General features: G+C 41.4%; 1 protein-coding gene across 2 annotated transcripts in view; it reads left to right on the top strand.

Moving 5' to 3' along the window:
• The window catches only part of ENTREP2 (endosomal transmembrane epsin interactor 2), a 391,860-nt gene that overhangs the window by 251,324 nt on the left and 115,317 nt on the right, over nucleotides 1-25,219 (top strand). The window contains exon 3 of one of the 2 annotated variants that reach the window (XM_074966202.1): nucleotides 6,677-6,787. The exons of the other annotated variant lie outside the window; for it this stretch is intronic. Within the exon in view, the coding sequence (XP_074822303.1) occupies nucleotides 6,677-6,787 (111 nt within the window). The remainder of the gene's footprint in view (nucleotides 1-6,676; nucleotides 6,788-25,219) is intronic. 2 annotated transcript variants of the gene reach the window in all.

Here is a 25,219-nt window from a genome sequence, read left to right as displayed (position 1 = left end):
GCTCTGATCTACTACAGAGAATTCTTTCCCAGGTATCTGCTTAGCAGGTCTTGCCCACATGCTCAGGGTCTCACTGATCGCCATATTTGGGGTCAAGAAGGAATTTCCCCCTGGGTCAGATTGGCAGAGACCCTGGGGTTTTTTTGCGTTCCCTACAGCATGGGATATGGGTCACTTGCAGGTTTAAACTAGTGTCTTGATGATCACTTTAGATAAGCTATTACTAGCAGGAGAGTGGGGTGGGAGGAGGTATTGTTTCATGGTCTCTGTGTGTATATAATGTCTTCTGCAGTTTCCACAGTATGCATCCGATGAAGTGAGCTGTAGCTCACGAAAGCTCATGCTCAAATAAATTGGTTAGTCTCTAAGGTGCCACAAGTACTCCTTTTCTTTTTTCTGAATTCTCTGTAACTTAAAGTCTTTAAACCATGATTTCAGGACTTCAGTAACTCAGTCAGAAGTTAGGGGTCTATTTCAGGAGTGGGTGAAGTTCTGTGGCCTGCAATGTGCAGGAGGTCAGACTAGATCAGCAGTTCTCAATCCGTGGGCCGAATGATGCCCAATTAACACACAGCTGCAACCCAGCTTTGTGCTAAAGGATGCCAGGCCATGCAGCAGGATCTGGGTTCCTGGCTGCCCAGCCCAGCACAGCGGGGGTTTGGGGCTGCCAGCTGGTCCCGCGGGGTCGGGCGTACGCACGGGCAGGTCAAGGGTCGGATCTGCCACACGGCAGGGTCCAGGGTCGGATCTGCCACACGGTCCAGGGTTCCTGCCACTTGGCCCCCCTACCCAGGGCTCCACTCTGTGGAGGGGTCTCTGGGCAGGACTTGCTGGGCATAGGGGAGAGGGGAGGGGGGTGCGCTGTGGTTCTCAACCTGCGGCCCACAATGATAAATAGGTTGAGAACCACTGGACTAGATGATCATGATAGCCTCTTCTGACCTTAAAGTCTATGTGTATATGAGAAACAACTCTATAGGGCAGTAAAATTCTGGATAGCTTTCCCTTTGCCCTTTGATTTCATGCTGTTACTGTTGTTTTGAAGATTTCTAGGGATACATTAATTAAGAACTAAAATATAAATGCGTACATGTTTTCCAGTATTGTTGCAGGTACCAAAGTATTTTAATTTTGTTATCCTTTCAAGTCAGAAGTTATGTAAATTGTGAATGACCCTGCCCCTTTCTGAATAACAGTCAGAGTAATCGCATAATAAAATAAAGTTATCTATCTATCTAAATGCAAAGGCTTTGTTGTCAATATTACCCAGGAGGAAATCACAGGTTAAAATAATGTTTTTCAGTTAAGCAATTAAAGGCAGTAAAAGCAATTAGTCACATCAGACTGACTGTTGGAAAGGAGCTTGTTTTGCGAGCTCTAGTGAGCGTTTCTACAGGTGCAAGAGTAGTTCAGGTGAGACACAAGGGGGAACTTTATATACCCAATAACAGCTAGAGGGAGAGTGCCAGTAGAGTGTGGATTGACTTCTGCCACTGCAAGGTGGTGAGAAAAGATACTTGGCTCTTTAGTTAGAATGGTTTAAGGAAACTAACTTGCAGACCTACTCTACAAATACTCAGATACAGTGTACATTTTTATGAGCTCATGTCTTTGCTTTGTATCATATTGGGGGACAGTCATTAAAGGAGGGCCTTTAGTTTGGTTTGTCCTTTGTCACTGGAAGGTTTATGCTTCAGTGGTCTTGATGATGGCAGTGTAGCAGATGGAGTGGTTATCTGAGGACAAGAAGTTGACAACAATACAGAACATCAAACTGGTATGAGGAGACAAGGTAAACTGGAAGATGTGTTCAACATGACCCCAACCGCAAAATCATGTAACCCTTTGAATACAAGAGGCAGAATCCTGGTACAGGATAACATCTTGAACTGTGACATGTTAATATAATTGTTAAATATAGGCTTCTCACCAAAGTTAATTAGCTTTAGTGGAACCATTTTGGAGCTGTGGTAACTTTTGAATAGGGTATGCAAATCCCACACTGGGTAAAACAGGGTTACTGAGCTAATGTGGGCTGAGTTGGCCCTGCTCCAGCACACCTGTGAGAGATATCAGACCCTGGTGGGGAGTGTTCTTTGACAACTCCAAAAGGAGTGTATTGCCTGGGTTCGGCCAGAGGGCTGAGCCTCTTAAGCCTGTACTGGTCGAACACCTGGATGTTGCAGAACAAAAAAGCCGTGTCAGTGTAAAGGCCCAGCCCAGGGCTCGGGGACACAATGGGGAAGGAACACAGTGGCAGTACCAGAGTAGCATTCTGTCCACACAGAAAATGGGCATCATTTTGGTCTATTGCTATTAAACCAGCTAAGTGGGAATAGCCATAAATTGGTTGGAGTTCCCACTATCTCCTGATTGGTTTTAAGGCTTTTGGAACTGGTAATATCAAAACATTATAGTTATTTCATTAAGTTGTGTAGTATGTTGTAGTAGTATTGTATCCCATGCTGAGCAGTTGGAAAGGTTACTGGCTCAGGCGAAAGGTGCAATATTACAGCTATTACTCAGTATTAAGCCATCGTAGCCCTCTAGTGTAATGCACTAAACCTACCTTTTATTATTTCTTTTTAACTACTGTACAGAGAACTCCACTGCCTGGGCCCAGATGATTCTGATTTCTCTTTATTCACTCTCCTAATAGCGCTTGTATTGTACCACATTTGCTTATACTTACTTGAACAACCTCCAGGGACTCATTTTCTGGGGTAAATTTTAATGTGGTCCATGGGAAATTAGAGACACTCCTATTCGCAAAGATGCTGTATAACTAACTCCCTCTGCACTGCACCACTATGAAATTATTTTTCTATGTCTGCATATATCTGCACATATAAGTTGAACTTAACCTTAGAAGCTCTTGGGCCATTTTTCTATAGACCTATAGGAGTTACCTGAATAAAACTATATTTAGGCGTCAAACATATGAAAATGTTTAGCCTTAAAGCATCTTTGTCTGTTTCCTCATATCTAAAGACTGGACAATTATAGTTGCCTACTTCATGGTGTTGTGGGGAAGCTTCCTTCACTGTTTGTTGAACACTTTTGTGGTCATCTGTTAGAAGTACAAAATGACGTGATGGTGATGGTTCCTATTGCTTGTTGAGATATTGTCCTTAACGTCCTCTTTAAATTTCTCTATCCTTAGTTTTCATATCTCTTCAGTAAATAATGGGATGGATGCATTACACACTATGCACATCGCTTTTGATCTTGGGACATCAGCAGTTCTTCGAGTAGATGTAGCCATACATTCCACTTAAGTATATGTGTGCCTAGCACACCAGAGCTGGAGAAATTTGCCTAGCAGTACCTGCAGAGGGGCGGTGCTCAGACCGTGTGGCCATAGCCCCTCCCTGGCTATGTGAAGCAGTGCCGGTCCCACTCTCCCTCCCTTCTTACCACCCAGGGCTGGAATCGGAGCTCTGAGGTCTCAACTTCACAACCTGTCAACTAGTTTAGGTTTTTTCTCTTGTATATAGTTAATGGTACACTTTGTGTTAGGGTAGTGTTAGTTGTTGTTTCCCTCGGTGATGCCCTCATTGGAGTTTAAATGTTGTTTGTGTGGGAGAGCGATCCCCAACAGAGATCCTCACACATAGTGCTTGCTCTGTCTCAGCAAGGCCCATGTCAGCGTGCATTGCACGATCTGTAGATGGTTTAAGAAACAGACTCAAGTGGCTTGAGACTGTTGCCTGAAGCAGCACCTAATTGAACAGGCTATGTGGCCTGCTTCAGTACCGAGGCCCTCATCGGGTCAGAGATCATCCTCAGACTCCGAGAGCACTGCCACTTTACGTTCCGGACCAGGCACCTCTCCAAAGAAACAGGAGCTATTTCCCGTCAACTGCGCCGAGCAAAAGGTTGCATAAGACCAATTGAGACTGCTCCACATATTGGGGTGACTGTTCCTGAGAGAGGTGGAAGTGTGGACTGACATGGAGCTGATGCGTGCTCGTGGGATGGTACTTCTAACCCTTCCCTGGTATCTAGTAGGGAGGTTGGAAACTGTATACTGTTGACTCTGGTTCCTGCCTCTGGGCATATGTTGAGTCCAGCGATGACGAGGAAGATGCTGGTACCATCTGTTTCCATGTGGCAGCATAACAGGCAGCTACAGACCTCTTCTGCCTTTTGGTCCCGACCTCTCCTTTGGTTCAGGACTTTGCCTGTGCTGTGTCAACTATAGCCCCTTTGATTGAATGAGCTGCTGAACCCTTGGGTCTGTCATGTCAGCATCACACCCCAATGTTGGGGTGGAAGATGGCAGCCTTCACGGGGTTCACTCTGTTCAGTGAGAATTCACAACGAATGCCGTCAACTCGGCGACCGAACATCGCTCAGTGATCTTCCAATCATGAGAGCAGCAACTCAACAGCCCCAATGTTCCCGGCACCAGGATTGGTATGGGGGGCCTCAGTACATGGAATCTGCTCAGCACCACTACAGTCAGCACGCAGATGCTTCTGTGGCAACATTCACTGCTCTCAGCCTCGGTGCAGTAAGACACCCAGATACCACTGTTCACTTCGGGACCGATACTGCTTCTGGCACCAGCATGTTTAGTCCTAATGGTATTACTTCCATTGGTAGCGCCACTTTCTGCCTCATTCTGGGCGATGGATGAGTCAGACCACCTACTCGCTCCCTTTGGTCTTGCTCCACTGTTATCTCTGCAATCCTGAGGCTCCTCTGAGTTGGGGTCATCATCCTCCCACTCACCATCACCTGATCAGCGTTGAGGGCTGCTGATGGACTGTTAGGGGTACCAGGATTGGCACATGTCTCATAGTCAGGATGGAGGTCCCTGGCTCGGCGCCTAATGGCCACCAATGCCTTATCTATGTCAGTGGCCTCCATGGAATCTGTGGGATGCTCCTTGATAGTGTAGGTCCTGCTCTTTGTCTCACTCAAAGGCAAGATCACTGGCCCGGTCTGCAGTGGTGACCGTCAATCTATCGCAGACCCAGGCACTGGCAGTCCTTCTTCCGATGGAGCCTCCAGAGTTGTCCTGTCCAGGTCTGTCAGCCCTGGAACAGGATCTGGGTTTGGCTCAGTTGAGGGCCTCGTCTTCATTTCTGGACAATGTTGTGCTGCCTGGCTCATCCTCCCCTTCAGTACTGGAGGATGCTAAGGCATACAGAGACCTTTTGCGGCATGTAGCTGCTTCCCTTGGTATCTAAGCAGTGTTCTTGAAAGAGAACACCCGCAAATTGGTGGACATTCCTCAGTGACATTTCCATATTGGACATTTGCAAGGCTGCTGCATGATCATCAATATATATGTTCATGAACCATTACACCATAACCACATCTTCCAGGGCAGATGCAGGCTTTGGTAGAGCAGTCCTGTAGTCTCTGTTTACATAGACTCTGAGCCTCACCTCCTGGGCTGGGGGATATTGCTTGTGAGTCACATAAGTGAAAAACATGGCTGCGTCCACTCAAAGAAGAAGAAATGGTTACTTACTGTAACTGTGGTTCTTCGAAATGTGATGCAGGTGTGTATTCTGCAACCCTCCATCCCCTCTGTATCAGAGTCTCATGTCCAGGCATTCAGTGTGAAGGAACTGAGGGAGGATCGGGGTGGCACTGCCTCATTAGCCGGGGGAGGGGCTATGGCCATGAGGCACGAGCGTTGCCCCTCGGCAGGTACTGCTAAGCAAATATCTCCAGCACACACACACCTAAGTGGAATACATGTCTGCATAACATCTTGAAGAACCACAGTTACAATCAGTAACCATTTCTTGCATTTGTGCATGATGCAAAGCAGCAGATTATATGAGATGAATGTCAATGGTTGCTGCATATTAGGGGAAAAAGCCCTTAATGTTTTTTTTAAAAGTTAGATGAGTGAAAACAATCCATCCAGCTGAAAAGTGACAGCAGCATCTCTGGGTAAGATCATAAAAATGAAACAAAGAATGAAAACATAGCACCAGTTTGCTTGTAACTTTAAAGATAGCACTTTCTAAAAGTCTACTGACAGATAATTTCAGTGAGAGTCTTTAGTGAAAAATCACATTTCAGTATCAATTAACAAAAGAGATTTTTCTCACCAGTTTCACTTAGTGTTTCACATTCTTCTGTAGGTATATATTACTTTTATTTTTATACATACTATAATATTTTAATTTGGTGATTATTGTTTATCTTGCTTACAACGAGCCAGGGATTACATAAAAGGTAGAATGGTATCTAATGTTATACATTAATATGTAACATAAAATCACATATTAACAAATACGCTTCTTTATGTTAGAAATAGCAACTTAGATTACTAACACTAAAATGGATTTGCTTTTCACTATTATTGCTGTTTATCAGTTTAATTTTCAGGGTCTCAGTTCTTAATATTTGGGTTGCAAATGGAATTTTGGGGTGAGCTATTAATGGAAGATCACGTGGAAGGACTTCATGAATTTAAAGGAAAATAAATGGCAGTCAAGACTAGTGTTGGCATTGCCTTTCTTATGGTGTGAAGCCCAGGACCTTGTAAGACTGAAAAATGTTTCATGTTGGTCTTTAAAACATATAAAATGTTGCCATCCATGTGATTATTTGACAAGATGGAAGCACTTCAAAGGCTAAATTAATTTTTCCCCTTTGCCTTTTGCAGTGAATAATCAATGGACTGTTTGGTTGGTTTTTTTTCCAGATAACCTTTTTCATGCTACTGTCTGCAGTGTGTGTAATGTTGAACTTGGCTGGTTCTATTCTCTCATGTCAGAATGCTCAGCTGGTAAACTCCCTGGAAGGCTGTCAGTTGGTGAGTAATGAAAAACAAATATTTTAATAAGGGCAAAGGCTTTTCTTTTTCGGTAATCATAAAATTATCAGTTTAATTCCTGTCATTGCATGTGTCTGTTATTTGATGCTGCCTTTAAGTCTAAAAACATAGAATCATAGAATATCAGGGTTGGAAGGGACCTCAGGAGGTCATCTAGTCCAACCCCCTGCTCAAAGCAGGACCAGATTATTATTAAAACATGATTATTTTGTTGGAAGAAACTTTAGAGTAAAAGTGCTATAGTCTTTATAAGATATTGTTTCCTCAAAACATAAGTTGTTACATTAGAAATGTGTGCTTATACTGCAGTAATATAAGGGAGACACCATACACAATGGGTGAAATCTTGGTCTCAGTATAGTCAAAACTGTTGACTTCAGCAGGACCAAACTTGCATCCAATCTCTCCTTCTCTAGCCAATGGTGTTTCATGGGAATGCTGTTAGTTATGTTTCAGTATCTGTGCAATAATATTTTAATTACCAACTTTACTACTGCAGTCTGATTTTAAAAAAGCTTCCAATGTAAATACATTACCTATGGATCTAGTCTGATAACATAGAGAATCATAAAAATATTAACATATCAAGGCGTGTATACTTGTGTATACTGTGACTTAATAAACTCATATGGTGTGCATGTATACATTAGATTACTGTATGCTAACCCTTCAATGGGGAAAAAAGTATAGATCAACTGTAAGAATATTTGTGACAACACTAATAAGGTATTAAAAAATATAGAGAGCTAAATTAATCCCAGAAGTAAACCCACTGATTTAAAGAATTTAAAGAAGATGGGGGGAAATAACACAACTTTTGTCATGAATGTGATGGTTCTTGGTGTATCCAGGACTATGTCAGATTATTACCCCGGTCTCTAGAGAGAAGGGGTCTTCCTTGTCGTAGCTGTGTGTGAGCTCCCTAATTCCACCAGCGTTTTAGTCACTGAAACACTCTCCTCTGGGCTGTGCCACCACTAACTTCACCTTGCAGTTTAACAATAGGTACACCCCAATCCCCGAGTCCCTGTGGATTGTTCCCCTGTTATGTTTGCCCTGACACTGGCTACTCACAGAAGTTCTAGATCCTTTGCATCCAAAAGTGAAGTGTACCTCAATTTACCAGTTTTACCGTAAAACACTGCTCCTCACAGGTCATGTTTTCTAGACTTAATCCTTTTTGTTGCTCTTCTCTTGACTTTCTCCAGTTTGTCCACATCTTTCCTGAAATGTGGTGCCCAGAACTGGACACAATACTCCAGTTGAGGCCTAATCAGCACAGAGTAGAACGAGAGAATTACTTCTCGTGTCTTGCTTACAACACTCCTGCTATTACATCCCGGAATGATGTTTGCTTTTTTTGCAACATTGTTGCACTGTTCACTCATATTTAGCTTGTGATCCACTGTGACCCCCAGATCCATTTCTGCAGTACTCCTTCCTAGGCAGTCATTTCCCATTTTGTATGTGAGCAACTGATTGTTCCTTCCTAAGTGGAGTACTTTGCATTTGTCCTTATTGAATTCCATCCTATTTACTTCAGACTATTTCTCCAATTTGTCCAGATCATTTTTAATTTTAAACCTATCCTGCAAAGCACTTGCAACCCCTCCCAGCTTGGTACCATCCACAAACCTTATAAGTGTACTCTCTATGCCATTATTAGAGCCCTGTGTGGATACAAATGTATACCCGCGGATACAGGTGTCTGCAGATATAAATTGGTGTCTGTGGAACCGCTGGGCTCTCCCGGGAACCACAGCGACAAAAGGAGCAGAATGTGGGGCCGCCACTCCCAGGAGCTAGCGCCCCGCATTGGCAGCTCCTCTGGCATGGCTATACCATCCTTAGCACTGCCCCCAGTCCCACCCCACTCCTTTCCATGCGGCTGTCTGCGTCTCCTGTCTGGGGGCTTGAACACTAGAGCACGACCAGGGATAGCTGCCGGTGAGCCTGTAGCAAAATCCTTTTAAAGACAATCATGTTGATGACTCCTGTGTTAGTCACCTCAGGGAGGTGTCAAGCATTCCAATAAGCTGCCTTGGTGTGTCCTTGACATATCTAAGTAGTTACAGTTACATACCCAAAATGTAAGTCACATTATTCAAAATGGTGGTTACAATGTCAGGTGAAGGTCATAATTTGATATGGACTTGTAAGGACATATACTATTTTTGGCGGCAAGGGTGAAGTGCAAGGTGGAGGAAAATATTGGAGAGGAGCAACACGGACTTAGGAAAGGAAGGAGTACTATAGATGCAGTATTTGCAATGAGACAGAAGTCTGAAAGATTGATACATGGAAAGAGTAATTGCTTTGTGGATTTATTGATCCTGAGAAAGCATATGACTTGGTTCAACAGGTATTGGTGTTTGGAGTATTCAGATGAATGAGAGGGTTAAGCATGTAAGTCTTCAGGATCAGGGACTAAAGCGTTGTCTAAGGTAATTGGCAAGGTTTTAAACTACTGTAATGGTGACCTGTAGGTCATTATTTTGGAAATGACAGTTCACTGTAAAGAGTATCTTCTGTCTAGAGAGACTTTTATGTAGACAGCTATGTATTGACCGGTATGTGGTAGTCCATATTTTCAAGTAATGGAATCTTGGCACATCGCTAGAGTAGGACAGTATTTAAGAAAAGGACAGAATGTGGACAACGAAAGGAAAAATAAATCATTTATACCTTTTTTGGTCAGATAAGCTACTCTTCATCTGTTGCCAGTTAACCACCTCTTGAGGTTGCAGTGGAACTTTCTTAAGGGCCCCTGGAGTAGTTAGAAATGTTGTACTGTTTACTATATATAAAATACTGCACAATATAAAATTGTGTTTAAAACTGCTAAACTATTGATTTTTTTCGATTGACCACAGTAATAAATTCATGAACACACACAATAACTGAGGGGTTTGGTAATGCTTACACCTGAGTGACTTGTATGACTTCAAACTTGGTCAGTAGTAACAAACTGTTCTTATAATTTGACAGCTGTTCAGTGACCTATATGAACAGAATTAATGGTATAAGTCCATTCTCTGGTGGAGAGAGAGTCTTACTATGAAAACAATGCAGTTGGCACAAAATATTCACAGTCTTTGTCAAGAGGATTGAATGGGAATGGAAACTGAACAGCTGTCTTACCAAAAAAAGGTGGATTCTTGTATGCAATGCTATGTTAAATGTTAATACTTAGTGAGAACGAGTATGGTAGGTTGAAAAAATGAAAAATTAATCATTAACTTTTTCCCCTTCTGGTAAAGTTTAGACGGGTAATGGGTTATCATCATCATTTTGAGCAGATGTTGCACTTAAAAAAAAGTTCTTTGATACAGAGCTAACATTCTGCATATGCCATGAAGAATCTGTGTACCAAAACGGTGAAGTCCTGTTTTCAAAAGTGGCTTAAGCACTTGAAAATTTTACTATCTGGGGGAGGTGGAAAAAAAGATAAACATAGCTATTTTCAGTATTTACTTTAAAAAATTATCTGTGGAAAAAAATAACTTTGTGTTGCTTTTACCCGCTTAACCCTAAACCTGGAAGCCCTTGACATAAGGAATTGCATTTTAGGTCTGTAGCTGACATTTTAGGAATATTATTCCCCTGAAAAAATTATTTCTCTTGTGCTGTAAGGTCTGTTTGAGTTCAGCTTTTCAGTTTTTCTGTATTAATCATTTTAATCTAAAGCTGTTTCTATTTCTGCACTTTCTATTTTCCGTTTATCTGTTTTCCTTTTATTAACTAATGAATTCATTTTCCATTACTTTTACCCCCAAATCCCCAAACTAAGTAAAAGAGTTAGTTTTAAATGAATAGTGTTTAAATGAATGTAGTGCCTGAACTACAATCAGAGGTGCATTTCTTCAACACCTTCCAAAAGGCTGAGCGAATCTTTTTATGTTCTAGCTATTTAAACCAGACGACAAAACCTTAAATTATTTGCCTCTTTTTGCATTTTAATAAAATGTTCCGTTTTCAGCTCTGGACTTGCAAATATTTTTTAAATGAATTATCAATAAAAAAGAAGATTGTCAGAAAATATTAATAGTTTTACAGCTCTAGGGTTGCTTCACCTGAAATATCAACTAAAGTTCAGAGGCACAAAAATATGATACAAATGAAATCTTGAGAGAAAAACATTATTAGTATCCTTGTAAAGAGTTGGCTTGACCCCATCTGCAGAAGAAAAATCTACCACAGGGGTTTAGGGGAGGAAATCCCCATGAGACTTCTCCCTTGCACTTAGTCCCTTTGGAGCACAAACTCTGGGCCCTGCAGATGCGTCAGTATCGATAGCTCCATTGGATTCTCTCTGTGCCTAGCAGCCTGTAGAACCATAGGAGATACGTCTCTCCTTAAGTATCTCCTGGGGAGATATTATTTTCCTGGGAATCTTCTTAGCCCTAGCCTGCTCATGATTGCTGTCCAGTCTCTACCCATGCTTACAGCATGACCCAAGCACCCACAAAGCACTTCCAAGGTGACTGAATGAGGCTGTGCAGCTGTCAAAATACCCTCTTCCCCACCCCTCTCCCCCAGTTCATTCAGCATATAGGTATACAGGTATATGTTTGTTTATATATATGTGTATATATAAATGTATTGTGTATAAAAATTTCCACAGAAAACAAATTAACTTAGAGTTCACATTGCTTACATATATATATTTCTTCACAACAGCACCAATACTCGCAATCAAGCGAATGATCAATTAAGGTATCTTGCCTGGAAGTTGGCCATTGTTTTGGATATGCATTAGCTTTCTCAACTGCACAGAGACACTGTTGCCCTTCCTAATACACACACACATTCAATAATATGATCATCAATTTATGAATCAAAGAAATGAAAATCACACTACAAGATACAATATTAATTCTGACCTTCCTGTTACATTATTGAATCATTTAATGAGAATTATAATCTTAAAATTACAGAGTCTTATCTCCTCTCCCTACTCCAGTGTAAACTGCATGCATAGATGAGGGTTATCAGGGAGACAGTATTAACATCTCTGTGTACCGTATACCAGATTGAATACAAAGTTGATTGCACTTAGATATTTCTTACCTTTTACAAGCTTCTACTATATATTTACTTTATGACTTTAAAAAGATTAGATTAGCTATTCAATTACTCCTTCAGTTGCACTGACAGGTCATAAGATAGTAAGAAGTTAAGGGAGGGGGAACACATCCTCCTAGTTTCCCAGTAGTTGCATTTATAATCCCCACTCATTCAACAGACTCACTCCAGTTCCGTTTGGCGCCTGTGATTGAGCAATTTTTCTCCCTTAACCATAATATTCAGAATAATAACACAGAAGACAATGCTAATTATTTAACCACCGATTTAAAACACAACTTAGTGCTGATTCTTGATAACTAGATGTGGTTGAAAATTTTCATATTTGGACATTTTTTGACAAAAAGGGGAAAATGGGAAAAAATCCATTTTTTTATCAGTTGTAATTGTCTTAGCATCAAGCCATGCCTCACTTAAAGGAAGAAAATCTAATTGGCAGAGACTCTCCTTTCCCCTAAGTACTCTGAGGATTGTTTGATGGCCTTTAATAAAACAGAGCTCAGCTGTTGTTCCGGTGATCCATTCTGATGCTGTACCTGCCTGTAGCTATCTTTCTTTCTGCAGTGACCTCATTTACTTGCCTGCAAATTACATGACCGTATCATCATACACCTTCAGTGCATACTGAGTCTTGGATGTTATTTGGCACTACGGCTCACACTTCATACACGTTCTTTCACTTTCAACTTAGAAATGCAATGCTGTCTTTCAGTAGTCGCTGCAGGTGATGAATAGCCATACTCATGATACAGTTGCCAAAGAATGTATAATTCCATATCAGTCGTGTATTTTTCTTGCTATGACTTTGGTATCGTTTGCCACTTGTCTCTCTCTCTTTAGCACCAAGTGCATTTGGAGAATGTTATGTATGTACTTTATACACTCAAAACAAAACACAATCCTCTTCACATAGCTTTAATCTAATTCTGTGGCTGACTCGTGATTTTATAACTATATGTAGATTCTGTATTCTGAGTCAGAATAAAAACGTGGACACAGAATGTGACAAATATGTGAACTGCATTTATTTTAACAAATAATTGGCAGCTAAGCATCATTAGACCCAATCCTCCATACCTTGCATATCTGTTTCTCTGGTTTAACTTTGCTTGGTAAGTATCAGGAATTTGATATCCCAGGCATAGGGACTCATTTTGAAACAACATTGTTTATGCTTTTTAGGAGGGCATATTGTAAATTAGGGTTCTTTGTGCCATGATTGGCATTCTGTATTATGATTCAGGGAGCAAAATTAAATTGAAGCACGGCTGAGTGTTGAGCTCTGAGAGCCTCGAACAGCAAACTAGACAGTCAGCGATCAATTAGATCATATGTACCATTAAAAAGAAATTAAAGCAAATTTGTTTTAAACAAACAATGATTATTATTAAAATGGGGTAGGCTTGGTGGTAGTGAACTTTGTCAATAATAAATTTAGAACTAAGTTTGTGTTTTTTAATTGTAAATATAATTTCAAAGAGAGAGGCAGTTCTCAACCAGCGGTCCAGGGCCCCCTGCAGGTTTCAGGAGATACGCCAAAATAAACCACGGAGGAGGACCAGTGTTAGACTCGCTGGGACCCAGGGCGGAAAGCCTAAGCCCTGCTGCCTAGGGCTGAAAGCCAAAGCCCAAGCAAGTTAGCTTTGCAGGACCCCTATAGTGTGGGGCCCTGGGCAGCTGACCTGCTTGCTACCCTCTTATGCTGGCCCTGGCTTTTAATTTACTGGATATGCAGAGAAACAGTTGTTATGGCACAGGTGGGCTGGGGAATTTTTACAGCATATTGTGGGGGCATCAGAAAGAAAAAGATTGAGAACCCCTGATTTATCCTTCATTGAGGGGTTATGTTCCTTCTTGCCAATGTGACTGTTGTTGGAGATATAACTTATGATACTAAGAGTTTTAATTTGTGTTGCCAGGGCCACTTCTGAAACCTGATTATACCTTTATGACTTGCTCTGCACCTCCTGTGAGGGCCTGTGTGCACTCTCTACTCCCATGGAATTTGGTGGGACTTGAGAGCATTGAGTCCCTTCCATAATCGCCCCTAAGATTTCTGTTTACATTATCAATTAAGGTCACTAGCACACAATGTGTGAAGTTGCATAACTATATAACTTAGACTTTTGTGAAGGCAAGGATCACATCACCCTATACAATGGCTTTTGGATCCGGAGGGCATATAGAAGTGAGCAAGATATCCAACAGGATGTAGCTTCCTAAGTTGGAAACACACACATTCAGAATTAGTGAGGCTGATGACTTACTAGATAAGTTTATCTAGTAAAGTAAATTGACATCAGCCCCATTTTCTAGTTCTATAAAAAAAGAAACTTAGCTTTTATTCACATTTAGAGATGAAATGCTATTTTTCATTTTAATCTAAAATGAGTTTTTATTAAAGATTAATAAGTAGCATCTAGAGTCAGTGTTCCTCTTGTGTTTAACTTTTTCAAGAGCAATAAAATTAAGAATCTCTTATCTGTTACCTTCATCAACAGTGATTTCCTTTGTCCATGTTACCTATATTTTAAATAGTAAGTGGCTTATGCGAGGGGTATCATTTTGTTTTGAAAGTGAAATACAAAAATATCAGTCATTCAGTAACTAATGCTTGTGAAATGGTTCAAATTATACCTCTCATTTCCGACTGAACCTGGCAGAAATGAGAAATACAAGTTTTCAGCCTAATGAGTATTTTAAAGGGGGGAAATGGAAGTAGCTCCAAAGTAGAAGCTTGCTTTCCCATCCCAGATTTTTACTTTTAACTTCTAGCATCTTTTCTTTGAATAGCTCTATCTATTAAAATAATTACATTTTAATGTTGCTAACAGTTATTCCTGGTTTATAGAAACTGGTGCTTTTTGTACTTTTGCAGAATTAGGGCTAAAAAATTAATAGCATCATTTGAGTAAACAATTAAAAGTGTTACAGCATTAGAAAGATTGTGCCTGAATATATCAATAAGAATTCAGTATGATAGATTGGCAGCAAAATCCAGCAGTACTGACACACTTTATCGATTTTGAGGCTCTCTCTTGGGACTTCATGCTCAGCAGGCAGGTGCTTAAGAGCCTGGAAGGAAAGACATGCTATGTATTATTCTGGCTAGGTCAATAGTACTATTAGCAGGTTCCAAAGGAAGGTATTTCTACCATTCCTTAGCTGGCAGGATTGTTAGTATGACACAAGATCTTTGATGGGGGAAAGAATATAAAGGGCAATAAAGGAATCTTTTGCGATACTATAAGAACTTCGTAAAGTCCACTAATGTGGAGGGAAAATCCAAATGATTTGAGAGAACAGGAATTGATGGAAAAGGCATTTCTTTAAATGCTAGTCTTTCTGCAACTACTTGGAATGGCTATTAAAATTCAGAGCCTTTTTAAAGCTCACATTCTTTAATATGAAACTTAGCTTGGGCTAAACGCTCTGTGACTGAGGACATATCGGCTTTGAAAAGATATCAAGAACATCTTACAAACTGGAAAATGAGTTACAATAGATCATGAGGGCCAAGAAGTTTTTTTTAAAAAAAATTCATGTTGTGTATAACAAAATATTTTGTTAAAAATAATTATTTTCAAATTCTGAGATTAAATTTATTTTAAAATGCCCTTACTTGGCTGCATATTCTCTCCATGGTTTCATCCCAAGTAAAAACAAATGGAAGTGAATGTATCTTGTTTCAGGTTCAGCTGAACTGGGAAGAAAACAGTCTTTTCAATATTTAAAATACAAGCTGCTAAGCACTCTTGAAAGTTTAAAACTCCTGCAGCTAGAGCAGGGAAATAATACAGCTCCTTTCTAATGTCTGCCCCGAGGGCTATGAGCTAACCCTGCACAATACCTAAGGGGGGTGAGGGAAGGAGGGTTGTGTTGTGTTGTGGCGGAGAGTTGGGGGATGTTTTGTTTTTTGGATCAAACCAAAATAGGTAGACTGGGAGAAGGATAATATAATAAAATTAGTTATGATGGTGTATGTAATTTAAAACTATTATAATTCCAATTTATCCTGTTAAAAATCTTTAATCCAGAAAAAAATACAGCCAAAAAACTATTATTTCCAAATTAGAAAAATACACACACTAGACTGGATAACTCTGGGCATGTCTACATGGGGATTCTGAAAAAAGTTAAAAAGATGAATTGATTAAAGCTGTGAAGTTAATGTGCATAAATTAAACTGCATTAAATTGTGTGTGGATACTCTCATTCAGAAGTAAAGTGGCTTCAGTTCACTGAAGTTTAATCCTTCTTTGAGTTTAACTTTTCTGGGTGTCCCTGTGTAGACAGACCCTCACTGGATTGAAAATGGGATTCAGAGTCTTGGCCACAGGTTCAAATTCAGATAAGGTGACCAGACAGCAAATGTGAAAAATCGGGACAGGGGTGGAGGGTAATAGGAGCCTATATAAGAAAAAGACCCAAAAATTGGGACTGTCCCTATAAAATCGGGTCATCTGGTCACCCTAAATCCAGACTATGTTAGCAGTGAATGAGTGTTATTGTCAACTGGCAGCCATGGGTGACCTATTTGAAATGAATAAATCCCAGTGAATCCACAGCACAAAAAAGCACCATCACGATTGTAATTAATTGGCATGTTAGCAGAATCTCTGTAGATTGAAAGTGTACGCCAGGGGTCGGCAACCTTTCAGAAGTGGTGTGCCAAGTCTTCATTTATTCACAGTAATTTAATGTTTTGTGTGCCAATAATACATTTTAATGTTTTTAGAAGGTCTCTCTCTATATAAGTCTCTATTATATAACTAAACTATTGTTGTATATAAAGTAAATATGGTTTTTAAAATGTTTAAGCTTCATTTAAAATTAAATTAAAATGCAGATTTTATCAGTTTAGTGTGATCCTTGCCCTTGTTTTTCCTTGCTGAGTTTTCCAATGTCCCTGGGCTGGCAGTGGGCTGAGCGGGGCCAGCGGCCGGGACCCTGGCTGGCAGGGGGCTGGCGGACGGAATCTCAGGCTGGCAGCAGAGTGCCGCTGAAAATCAGCTTGCGTGCCGCAGGTTGCCTACCCCTGGTGTACACAGACTTAAATAATTTCTCTACCCTCCAAGTCAAAGTTGAATCACACTGATAGAGTACCATGGGGCAATTTGCACTGCTCCTGACTGTGTTGTACCTGTTCTGTGGATAAACAGAGGACCTCAGAGTCCAAAGTTGTGAATTTGACGCCTTCACAAGCACTAAATTGTCTAAGCTGTCTACCTCCTGCCCACCAAAGGGGAAAAATAATAGGTGAGAAAGGCAGGCATTAAGTGAAAGATTTCAATTTACACTGCGGATTTCTCTTTATGATCGGCTGAATCCAAATACTTCAAATATTCTGATATTCAGGAATGTTTGGACCAGGGTCTTTGTTAGCCACATTACAGAGCAATGATGTTTAGATCCTGGGGTTCATCTCCACTATGAATGGAGTCTCTGTCATTGTGATTAGGTCATGTCTGGTCTGCAGGGGCCTGTTGAAACATAAAATCTCAATTCCATGGACTAGCAGTGTTTTGCAGTTACATGACATTTCATTTGGAAGTTTCATTGTAAGTTTGGACATTTCTAATTCCTTGATTATTAGTGTTGCCTGAATATGGACTGAAGGATCAGGCCCTAAGTGAAAAGCTTTTTTTGCTTGACTGTTGGGGAGCAAAAGATGGTAAATAATAGTCCTGTATTCAGATCTCTGTGCAATATCCAGTGCTTGTAATTTTTTTTTCTTTAATGGGAAACATTTATTACAGTGTGCAAGAGAATGTGGATAAAAATAACAAACAAGCCCATAAGCACATAGACTCTATAAATATTGAAGAAATGTAAATGTAAAATAAAGAAAGCTGATGTTGCTCAATCTCAAGAGTAAGTCTGTAAGTCTGAATTCTCCTTTCTACAATGCCGTTCCTGCCTGGATGTGATCAGAGCCAGGTCTGTATAGTAGGCTATAACCCAATGCACTCCTAAATAGCATAACCTCTCCTGCAGGAGAGGCTTCTATAAATAGAGTGCCCTCAATTGGCTGTTCTTCCCACACCGAGAACTGCTCCTGATGAAGAGGTTGTCTAGAAACTGGAAGATTGTAAATCAATAGCAAGAAAAAGGGAATGGAGACTTAAAGACCAAATAGATCCATGAGATAGCAAAGCTACAGCTAGTGTACATCTTATTTTGATACAGATTAATATTGTTTTTCTCATTCATATAGATTCATATCAATTTTGTGTGTGTGTGTGTGTATATATATATAAAATGAGAGTTGGTCCCTAGTTAGAAAAATATATGTATCCCAAAAATCCACACAGCTGGGAGAAGAAAGGGAGAAATATTTAGTATTTCCAAGTCCCTTTTCCCCATCTATTGCGTGTATATACACTCCAGACCTGGAGATTAAACAACATGTATCCTATATTTGCTGGACAGCCGTATAAGACAGAATGTTTAATACCATATAACCTGATCCTTTAAAAAAGGGTCTGTACCCTACAAAATATGTGAACTGTCCATTGCTAAACATTAACCCTCAGGTTCAATGCTTGTCAGCACAAAAATTAATGTTTTTAGCCCCTGGAATTTCAGAATCTTTCAGTTCTAACACGAGAGAAAAAAAATATTCTCCCTTTTTATTATATGATATAAAATATATAAAACAGAAAATATGGACTATTCATAAGAACAGCCCTACTGGGTCAGACCAAAGGTCCATCTAGCCCAGTATCCTGTCTTCTGATAGTGGCCAGTGCCAGGTGCCCCAGAGGGAATGAACAGAACAGGTAACCATCAAGTGATCTGTCCCCTGTCACTCATTCCCAGCTTCTGGCAAACAGAGGGTAGGGACACCATTCCTGCCTATCCTGGCTAATAGCCATTGATGGACCTATCCTCCATGAATTTATCTAGTTCTTTTTGAACGCTGTTATGGTCTTGGCCTTCACAACATCCTCTGGCAAGGAGTTCCCCAGATTGACTGTGCATTGTGTGAAGAAGTACAGTACTTCCTTTTATTTGTTTTAAACCTGCTGCCTATTAATTTCATTTGGTGACCGCTAGTTCGTGTGTTATGAGAAGTAGTAAACAACACTTCCTTATCTACTTTCTCTACGCCACTCATGATTTTATAGACCTCAATCATATCTTCCTTTAGCCGTCTCTTTTTCAAGTTGAAAAGTCCCAGTCTTATTAATCTCCCCTCATATGGAAGTCATTCCATACCCCTAATCACTTTTGTTGCCCTTTTCTGAACCTTTTCCAAGTCCAATATATCTTTTTTGAGATGGGATGACCACATCAGCACACAGTATTCAAGATGTGGGTTTATATGGATTTATATAGAGGAAACATGATATTTTCTGTCCTATTATCTATCCCTTTCTTAATTATTCCCAGCATTCTGTTCACTTTTTTGACTGCCGCTGCACATTGACTGGATGTTTTCAGAGAACTATCCACAATGACTCCAAGATCTCTTTCTTGAGTGGTAACAGCTAATTTAGACCCCATCATTTTATATGTATTGTTGGGATTATGCTTTCCAATGTGCATTACTTTGCATTTATCAACGTTAAGTTTCATCTGCCATTTTTTTGCCTAGTCACCCCGTTTTGAGAGATCCTTTTGTAGCTCTTTGCAGTCTCCCTGGGTCTTAACTATCTTTAGTAATTTTGTGTCATCTGCAAATTTTGCCACCTCACTGTTTACCCCTTCTTCCACATCATTTATGAATATATTGAATAGGACTGGTCCCAGAACAGACCCCTGGGGGACACCACTATTTACCTCTCTCAATTCTGAAAACTGACCATTTATACCTACCCTTTGTTTCCTATCTTTTAACCAGTTACCAATCCACGAGAGCACCTTCCCTCTTATCCCATGGCAGCTTACTTTGTGTAAGAGCCTTTGGTGAGGGACCTTGTCAAAGGCTCTCTCAAAATCTAAGTACAATATATCCACTGGATCTCCTTGGTCCATGTGCTTGTTGACTCCCTCAAAGAATCCTAGTAGATTGGTGAGGCATGATTTCCCTTTACTAAAACCATGTTAACTCTTCCTCAACAAATTATGTTCATCTATATGTCTGACAGTATTGTTCTTTATTATAATTTCAACCAGTTTGCCCAGTACTAAAGTCAGGCTTACAGGCCTGTAACTGCCAGGATCGCTTCTGGAGCCTTTTTTAAAAGTTGGCGTCACATTAGCTATCTTTCAGTCATCTGGTACAGAAGCTAGTTCTTTCAGAACTCTTGGGTGAATACCATCTGGTCCTGGGGACTTATTGCTGTTTAATTTATCAATTTGTTCTAAAGCCTCCTTGTAGCAGAGTGAAGCCTCACCGGCATTGCACCTCCTGCTGGTTGTCTGGGAATTAGTTCTTTTCCAGCAATTGAAGCACCCTCTGCTGGCCAGTGATTCACCTGCCTCAGGCCCTCATGTCCCTCCTGGACCCCAGTGCCCTTATTTTAGGGTGCTGCCCCACAGCAGTGCCCCCACGCTCCGGGTCTCCCCTCCCAGGGGAACACCCAACCCTCTATACCCACCTTGCCTCAGTGGCTATGGCTAGTCATCACCTATCCCCCTCTCACTGGGGCAAACTGCAGTCTGTAATGGCCACTCGTCATTGGCAGGGGGGGTCGGACCAGCTGCCCCTGCCTAACCCCGGGCTGCACCTCTGCAACCCCAGTACCTTCTTCGGCCTTTAGCAAGGCCCGCAGCCTGGGGATTTGCCAGGCTGTAGCTCTCCAGCTCCCTTTGCCCTTCCCCAGAACTGCTCCACTTCAGGTACTTTGCTCCCAGACAGCTAGGCCTTCCCACTCCAAGGCTAGAGTCAGACTCCTCCAGCTTTTGGTCCCCCAGCCCTCTTATCAGGGCCAGCTGAGCCCTGATAGAGCTGGCCACACCTGTGGTCAGTTACTCCCTCAGCTGCTCTCACTCCTCATCCCAGCCACAGCCCTCTCCAGGGCTGCTTTTAACCCCTGCCTACTGCAGTGGGGGCAGTTTCTCCGCAGTGGCCTTATTGTCTTTGAGTGCTCCTTTAGCACCTCGATCTCCAGTGCCCCACTGGTTGTTTAGCAGGCTTTCTGCTTCTGATGTACTTTAAAAAATTGCTATTACTTTTTGAGTCTTTGGCTAACCTCAAATTCTTTTTTGCCCTTCCTAATTGTATTTTTACACTTCATTTTGCCAGTGTTTATGCTCCTTTCTATTTTCCTCACTAGGATTTAACTCCCACTTTTTAAAGGATGCCTTTTTGCCTCTCACTGCTTCTTTTCAAATGCTCAAGCTACAGTTTTCAAAAAGTTAAAGAAGGATAGTACAAGAGAATAATGTTCCTATGAACCTGTTAGCAAAAAATATGCACTAAAAATGATCGCACAAACAAGTCATTTCTATTTTTTCCTTTCATAGGGCTTGGCCACATTTTTAGTCAGAAAATTAGCATAGATAAAGGCCCTTTTAATTAAAATGTATAGAGTGGGAATTGAGATTGTTCTCTTCAGGTTGGCTATTTATGTATCAGGTCACTACACAAATATAAATGCAAACTCCATGTACATTTTCCAGAGTAACAGCCGTGTTAGTCTGTATTCGCAAAAAGAAAAGGAGTACTTGTGGCATTGAAAACAAAAGCAGAATATTGGGAGGTACGTATGGTGCTCAGAGATAAAGATAAGCTATCACCATTTGCTATCTATCCATTTGTTTATCCTTGAATCATACGCTCATTAAAATTTTCAGGAGCAGATTACTCTTATGGGAGGGGAAGAGAAAAGGTTGTGTGATAGACCCAGGCCAGTTGGGTACAACAGAGTAGCCTTATTGGGATCCAGGAAGTGCCCACTGCTAAAGGATCCCCCCCAGCCTAAGGGGGGGTCCACAGGACCTGGAAAACCAAGTAATTACGGGGGACAACTAATGAACAACAGGGACGGGAGTGCAGTCAAAGGGTCAAACGACGGGAACCTGACGGGGACACCGAGCAGAGGACCCTGGACAGCGAGCAGAGTAGCCGAAGGCAGATATACTGGCCACTGGATTAACAATTTTCTGTTCCCTGACTAACCAGAGCAGGGGCTGCTCCAGGCTAATGAGAACACCTGACTCCAATTAACCTGCAAAGAGTCAGGGGTGGCCATTAAGCTAATGTGACCACCTGACTCTAATTAAGGCCCCTCTGATACTATAAAAGGGCTCACTCCATCAGGCAGAAGTCAGCTAGAGAAGAGGAACTGTGGATGAGGGTTGGTTAATGAAGACACCCTCAAGTTATTGGTAAGGGAGCCCTAAGGTAAGGGTGAAGAAGGGAGAAGCAGGACAGCTGTGGGGAAGTGGCCCTGGGAAATATAGCAACTCTGGCAGTGAAAAGTTGGCTGCCAATAACTGCTGCCATTAGGGTCCCTGGGCTGGAACCCAGAGTAGAGGGTGGGCCCGGGTTCCCCCCAACTCACCACCTGGGAGGGGAAAACAGGCCCCTATCAGGATGGGAGGCTAAACTGTTTTGGTATGAGGCCATAGGAGCAACAGAGACTGTGAGAGTTCTCTCACCAACCTCCTTACTGGCTTATGATGAAAAGGGGTCAGTAGACTGTATCCCTAGCCCTAGAGAGGGAAGGGCTATGTGGAGGGTTGTAGTGAGCCTCTGAAGCTAGCATAAACTGCCTGGAAGCATGGGACCCACAGGGACAAGGCTGGAGCTCTGCCACAGTTGTGATAGTCAATTGAGTTTCCTTATAATGTAAAAAACAAAAAAAACACTAGTCTGTGTTGAATGACTATTATTCATCTTTTCTTTATAGCTCATATTTGGAAACCAGGATTTTCACTTCACCTCCACTATCCTTTTTAAGCTGATCTGAGTGACGGGATTGTTTTTCTGTGACATTAGATTAAAATTCACTAACTTTATTACAGTGATAATTCACACAAATGTGAAAATGTATTGTGTGTAAAGAGGCTAGATGGAATATTGTATATTCCTGTTTTGAAGGGAAAGGTTGTTCCGCAGTTAGGCTGCGTGATGTGAGCAAGACCAGAATACATAGAGTATTTATAGAAATGAATTGAATGATATTGGGAGTGTTTTAATACAGGATACAGTAGAGGAGATTCAGGATTATAGCGTGTGAAGAAAGATTTCACTCTTAAATTTTTACAGCTGCTGATACCTTAGAGAGAAAATTTAATAATAATTCTGGTATATGTCGTAAGATTTTTATCTGTCATTATTTTGTGCAATGAATAATTGCATGAACATGAGAAGTTTGTTTCTCAGTAATTCATTTACCTGTTGCCTAGAGCAGACCTATAAATAAATCATGTTTTATCAGCAAATCAAACATTCTAAATGATGATTTCGCAAAAAACCTTTTTGTTATGATGATAGCCTTTTTCACTTGTGAAAAATTGACTTTCTTATTCCTTTGTATAAAATAGCAATAATTGGTACTTTTCACATGAGGATCTCCAAGGTCTTTGTACACCCTAATTAGTATCACCTCACAGTTCCCTTATAAAGTAGACATTATTACCCCCATTTTATAGTTGGAGGTAGGTACAGTCACAGCAAAAACATCTAATTTGCCTAAGGTCACGCAGTGGACTGGTGTCAAAGTTAGGACTAGAAACCCATAGGTTTTGATTCCAGGCCTTTTCCCTAATCACTAGGGCAGGCTGATTTCTGGGTGCACAGACTGCACTAAGCCTGGGACTAAACCTTCTTGAAAAAAGTTTTCCATTGGAATTTGGTGATTTGTCAAAATCAAAATGTTCTGCAAAGAGAGTTTGATTTTTATGAAATTTTGATGGTTCAGCCGAAACCAGGCAACAGGGGCGGCTCTACCACTTTTGCCGCCCCAGCAGTCACTTCTGAATTGCTGCCGCCGCAACAGCAGCGGAGCTGCTGCCAAAAGCCACCGCGGCGGGAGGAAGAGTGGCTGAGCTGCTGCCGAATTGCTGCCACGGGACACGGACTGCTGCCCCATTCTAAATGCTGCCCCAAGCACCTGCTTGCAAAGCTGGTGCCTGGAGCCGGCTCTGCCAGACAAAATGCTGATGGAAATGTGCCTGGCTCCCCTTCAGCCCTCCTGGCAGGCTGCTGAGGATCTGCAGCTCTGGGGCAGCCTGCCAAGTGGACTGGCCTGGGGCTGCGACCCAAAGGCTTCCAGGATTCTGTGGCTGCAGGGCAGCCTACCTCAGGGTTAGAGACTTCAGGACTACCAGGATGTGTTGCTCTTGGCACAGACTGCTCCAGAGCCAGTGTCCCATCCCATTCCATTTTGCAGAGAATCTTGAAATTTTTGTGTTTTTGTTTCAAATCAGAATTAAACCAGATATCAAAACAGCTAACTCCTCTGTGAAACGGAATACCTTTCTCTGATCAGCTGTCATGCTGTCTGGAGTGGCTTCAAGGAGACACCCCAAACTGGTGGTGTGATCTATATTTAGATTTCACCAAACCAGTGACAAATGTGAACTCCTGGATCACTGTAACAGTCTTAACATCGAGCCACAGACAGTCCCCTTAGATTCTCCAGTCTATCTTGCTACCCAGACAAACTGGACTTAGTGATAAATGGTCACTTACACCAAAAATCACAAGATTCAGGTTGCTTCCAGTCCCAAGAGACCAGTCACTTACCCCAGATCAGTGGGTACCCTAGATCTGACACCAATCCTGTAATAAACTATCTAAAGGTTTATTAACTAGGAAAAAGAATAGTGAGTTTTTTACAGGTTACAGCAAGCAAACAGAAGCACAAATGAGTTGCAGTCTAAATCCTAAGAGTGACAGAACTGTAGTGATCTGTCAAGTCAAAGTGTCTTTCAGGGTGGACCCAGGAAGTGACCTCTGGGGATCTCTGGCTTCAGACTGGTGGCTCTGGCCCTGAGTGAGTTCAAACAGCAAAGAGATGGAAAATTTTCCTGTGACTTTTTTTCTTTCATTCAACTTCCAAGTCCACAGAACAAGCTTCCTTGCATGTGACATTTCCAAGGGCATGATAGGACCATTAATTAATCCTCTGTATTGCAATGTTCCTTGATGGCCCATCTGATTTTGATGGCCCTTCTGGATGGGTGGGCAGGGCAGGGAGTACTGGTGCCTGGATTCATAAGTGCAGAGCAAACATTTTCAAAGTTATAAAGCAAAACTTAAATATTTTCTTATAGCATGGAACACCAACAGTACAAGTGAGATTAATGCATGCAGCAATTTGCAAACATTTCATAAGGTCTAATCACTAAATACATTCTTATAAGAGCAAAACTGTTATACAGGTGAATGGGTCTGGTCTCCAGCTATGAGTTTGCCAGTTCTTAGCT

This window comes from Natator depressus, chromosome 10, assembly GCF_965152275.1.
Source record: "Natator depressus isolate rNatDep1 chromosome 10, rNatDep2.hap1, whole genome shotgun sequence".
In the NCBI taxonomy this organism is placed as follows: domain Eukaryota; kingdom Metazoa; phylum Chordata; order Testudines; family Cheloniidae; genus Natator; species Natator depressus.
This window is presented reverse-complemented; position numbering and strand designations above follow the sequence as displayed.